At 61.0% G+C, this 4,864-nt stretch overlaps 1 protein-coding gene across 1 annotated transcript in view; it reads right to left on the bottom strand.

Annotated features, from left to right (window-relative positions):
• The window catches only part of LRRC75A (leucine rich repeat containing 75A), a 35,871-nt gene extending 31,010 nt beyond the window's left edge, over positions 1-4,861 (bottom strand). The window contains exon 1 of the mRNA XM_024753402.1: positions 4,784-4,861. Coding sequence (XP_024609170.1) covers positions 4,784-4,861 — 78 coding nt within the window. The remainder of the gene's footprint in view (positions 1-4,783) is intronic.
• Positions 4,862-4,864: the final 3 nt, after the last annotated feature.

Here is a 4,864-nt window from a genome sequence, read left to right as displayed (position 1 = left end):
CTGGCCCAGCCCCGGCCCTGCCCTCTCCCCCCCACACCCCCACCCCCGGCCATACTGAGGTGGCCGTGTCCTGGCCTTGGAAACCAGTAGAGCAGGCCCTGGCCTGGGATTCCTCCTGCTTCTGCAGCCCTGGAAATGCCCAGCCCGGGCAGAGAGCAGCAGCGTTTAAAAAGGCAGGTTTCTCTTTGCGGATGGAACAGACGTGATTCAGCACAAGCAGTGAGTGAGGAACGTGGAGGCCGGGCTCCAGTCAGGCGCCACTCTCTCCCGCCACCTCAGCGGAGGCCCTGCACTGCACCTGCCGAGCGGGATCCCCACGGAGCCCTCGGAGGCCGGGCACCATGCCACTCCCCGCCCCAAGAACACCACCGCCTGGCGGGCTGCCAGGCCACAGCCAATCCCTGTGGACACGGCTCCCAGGAATCCAACCAAATGACAGCAAACTCGCCAGATCTCACGACCATACCAGCCGGCCGGGCCAATAAGCCCCTGGACGCACAGCCCAGATCCAAGGGCTTGCCGAGGACATGCCGTGACAGTGCATCCCCAGCACACGACTCACTGGAGATTGCAGCCGCTGGCGTTCAACACAAAGGCGGCGGCGGGGTCTCCACCCTCAGGAAGCATGTGACATAGCTTGACAAACAAAATGGACAGTGGAGAAAACTACGTCTGTATGGACGATTAAATCCACACAGCCTAACCGGCAACCGGATCTCAGAGTCGTGGGCTGACGTGGCTCAGAAGGGTGGCCTTGGAAAGGTAAGGAGCATTCCACGGAAATGAGGAAGTGCATCCCAGGTGGAGAAGAACGAGATCGAGGCTGAGGGCGGGGAACTCCCTGCTCGTTGTCTGGTGGCCTTCCAAGCTGCTCGCCTAAGCAATCCTCTTGGGGGGTTGTCGGAGGAAAAAGCACCCAACCTCCAGGTTCCCAAGGGCCCTCCGCGTGCTCGTCCCTTAGCCAGCCTCCTGGGGCAGCCAGACATCCTCGGTTGCTGAGGGCTCCTTTCTGCACTGCTGGTGAGGCTCATGTTCCCAGGGGCCACAGCGCCGGGCGAAGCCTGGCACAGCTCTGCTCGGTGGGGCTGCGCCACACGGAGTGGCCATAAGCCAACCCGACCAGACCCTCTTTATGGGAAAGCAGGGAGGAGGCAGCCACCTCAGCCTGGGGTGTCCCGGGGAAACTGAGCCCTTCCTCTGGTGCTCCAGGAAGCTGGCTGATGGCCCAGTCTGGGATGTGGGGACTCAGAGAAACCACTGCTCTGAAGAGATGACACCCCACCTCCCTTGTAGCCCGGCACTTGCCCTCTCTCCATGACTAAAGGTTACTTCTTCCCCAGGGCTCCCTGAAGATGGCAAGTGTGAGCCTAAGACTTAGGAAGCGACATCTGCGGAAGGGTGAGGCCTGCAGGAACGGGGCCGGGGGAGGGGAGAGGAGCGGCCTCTTCCATCCACAGCTGACTTCTTTCATCCCCACACCGCCCCACACTGCTTCTGAACTTGCAGTGAGCTTTTGACCCGGACTGAGCCCTGGTCAGGTAGACAGAATCTGAAACATCCTGGGCCCGGCCGGAGAAAGGGTACGAGACCCTGCCGGCAGCCCGCCCAGACCCCAAGCAGATTCTCCTTCTTCTTATCATCGTGGCCGGGAGAACGAGTCTCGATTTGCAGAACCAAGGCAATTTCACACGCTTTGTAGCTTCTGCTCTGCTCAGTACCTCAGACACCCTCTGGGAAACAAGGAAACACCACACAGAGGTTATCAGCTGGGTCCAAGGTCAAAGCAGACTGAGGACCGGAAGGAAGGCAAGCTGCCGGAGCTGACCCTTGGCCCCAGGCTCTTACTGAGACGACACGGCTCCTAAAGGGAAGGGGGCGGCTCTCTGCTCCTTGCAGGCAGCAGGCAGCTTCCTGGCATCCTGCCTGCACCCCCAGCGCAGCTCCGTAACATTAAGGAGGCCTCCTGATTCCTCTCTGGCAAGGGGCAGGCACGGACAGGCTGGAGAGTCTCCCATCAGGGAAACCACCCCCCAAATCTCAGGTTGGAAAGAATCCTAGATTCAGAAGCGGCAGCGGCAGCCAACCATCCTTCAGCCCACCATGAATTGCCACACGTGGTCCCGGGGTCTCTAGTCCCACATCCTGAGCCTGTAGCAAGTCACGTGGTCGGGGGAGGGGAGGTCCCAGATGGGGGCATATCCTGAACTTGGGGTCTGCGAACCCTCCGAAATACTTGCAAGATTGTGAACGTTGCTGCACTGGTCTGGGAAGAGCGTCTAGAACTCTTTCAGGGCCACAAAAAGCTCACGGACTCAAGGGGGTGAAGAACCACAGGGACTGAGGACCTCCAGCCTCCTCCCCGCCTCGGACTCTGGGCAGCCACACACGTTGTCAAACACAGGAGCAAGTGCGGACGCCGTGGCTGTCGGGCTGCCACCATCTCTGCCTGTTTCTCTTCATCAACGCCACCCTGCGCCTTGTGGGGCTGGGATAGCATCCCAGCAGGACCAGCCCCTGAGCTCTGCACACCCGGCCTCTGCCCTCCGTTACTGACGAGGCCTTGCTGGTCCCCCCCCCCCGCTGAGGCCCCGGGTGTTTGCACCTCTCTCAGTGACTTCTCATTCCCTTTCTGAACATCACCACCTCCAGCCTAGAGGAGGAAACTGGAAAGGAAAATACGATTTAGGAGAAAGCCACTTCAGCGCACAGCACAGATGTAGCTCTACGTTCCTCCAAACAGCCTCAGGGTCCTAAAAAACCACCTCTTGGTTTCTCACAGACATTTGGACACCCGGGGTTCCCCTCCCACACCGCGCAGGGCCCACCGCCACTTCCTGGAGGGGCCCTGATCTGCAAGTTCTAGGCAACACAGCTCTCCAGGCGCCCTGGGCAAGCCCGTCACTGGCTCCAGAGAGGCCCACAGACCTTACCCAGAGGTCAGGAAAGCCCAGCACATGGCTGGAACTGGAGGACAAGTTATGCTGCTGCTTTCACAGAAAAGGGTGAGCCTGGCTAACCTCTGCCCTCCATCAGCCCTCGCAGTCCTGCCACTGAGAAGGGTGTCAGGACACCAACAAAACACTATCTCTCCGGAAATGCTCTCTGTCTCAGGGACCCTGTGGGGGTCACAGGGATGCATCTACTCTCTGAAACGAGCTTCCCCAGGATGTGGAATCACACTCAGCCTCGAGGGTCTGCCTCACCCCGCAGGCCCCAGCGGACTGACTGGCGGCACTGTGCTCTTTTACCCTCCCGGAAGGGCTTGTCTGGACCTCCACCGTCAGCCCCTCCACGGTCCTGAATCCTCCGAAGCACCCACCCCGGTGCGAGGGAACAGCACATGATCAGAAAAACCTTCTCACTGTCTGGTGTGCAAATGGATATGATGGTCTGGAAAATCCATTATGCCGTTTGAAAGCAAAACAGTTTCCACAGGGGCCATACACTGGTTTCCAGTTTTTGAAAGACAAAGAAATACACACCAAGAAAGTTATGTGGTGTGGAATGTCATCTTTCTTTGATGATTGGGCTCAGAGAAGGCACCTGGGGATCCAGTGGCATCTCAGGCAGCCTTCCGGACGCTGTTTGGGAAAGTGGAGGCCAGAGCAGAAGCCGCTGCTTCCCTCTCCCTGTACAGCACACACCTTGGGAACATACACTCCAGGGTAACCCACACCACATATAAAGGGGGTTGGGGGTCTGCTGCAGACTCCAGGAGGGATGTGGGTCTGATTCGATTTTGGAAGCTCCTCCCGGGAAGGTTCTCCTACAGCCTCTCTCATCAGTGATGGAAGAACTTCAGAAAGGCCACCCGAGAGGCCCCCTCCCCCATACCCTCCGGACTCCACCACTAACGGGGTCAATCTAGCAAGAATACGGGCTTGGACTCAGCTACCCTCACAAAGCCCCGCCAAGACAACCTCCGGGGATGCAGGAGGTGCACCCTCCTGCCTCTCTGCGACTCCACAAAATCCACGGAGCAGGCCGCCCCCTCCCTCAAAAGAAAGTGAGGAAGGAAAAAAGCCAAAGAGAGGTGGGGGACAGCGTCAGCCTCAAGGCAGCCCCAAAGCAGAGGAGACCAGCCAGATGTGCAAGGACGGTCCCTAACCAGCGGGGCAGGGACGGGAACAGGCTGAGGGCAGAGTGCAGGCAGCCTCCCGAAGTCCCTGCAGATAAACAGTCACGTAGGAACCCAGTCCAGCCCCCCCCGCCCCCCTCCACTGCTCCGCGGGGGCCCCCGGCTGAGCGCCTGCCAAAGTTAGTCACAGGAGAGAAAACCTTGTCGCCCACCCGAACCGCCATCCGGGACGCCTCTTCTCCAGGAGGCCTCCCGGGTGGGCAAAGCCCCTGGGGACTGGCATCTATCTCACCAGCCCCAGGGCTGCGCCCTTGGACGCCCCCTGGGGAAGCTGACGACTGCGCATTCCTTGAGGACCCTTGACGGGGGTGACTGCCGGCGGGTAGAGGGGAAGAAAAGCGCCTCGGCCCAGGCAGGCATCCCCTCCCACGAACCGTCCCCGGGACCAGCCTCCTCCTCCTTCAGTCCTTGCCTGCGGAGGACTGAAGCGGGGACATTATTCCAACAGGTCCCCCTCAGCTGGGCCTCACCGGGCCAGCCTTCCTCCGCCCTGTCCTGAGGCCTCGAATTCAGGGGCAGCGTCGAGGCACCTGCGGCCAGACCGGGCTCCATCCCCGCGAGCAGGGGCCCGGGCGGTGCCCCTCGGCGCTCCGGGGCCTCTGCGGGAAGGGGCGGGGCGCCCCCGCGCCCCCTCCCGGCGCTCACCTGGCGCAGGTGCTGCAGCAGCGTCCCCGCCTCCTCCCGCCGGCCCTGGCGCACCATCCGCAGCAGCTCCTGGACCATGCC

Source organism: Neophocaena asiaeorientalis, unplaced genomic scaffold, assembly GCF_003031525.2.
Source record: "Neophocaena asiaeorientalis asiaeorientalis breed wild unplaced genomic scaffold, Neophocaena_asiaeorientalis_V1.1 scaffold540, whole genome shotgun sequence".
In the NCBI taxonomy this organism is placed as follows: domain Eukaryota; kingdom Metazoa; phylum Chordata; class Mammalia; order Artiodactyla; family Phocoenidae; genus Neophocaena; species Neophocaena asiaeorientalis.
The sequence above is the reverse complement of the archived record's forward strand: the minus strand, read 5'-3'. Positions and strand labels throughout refer to the sequence as shown.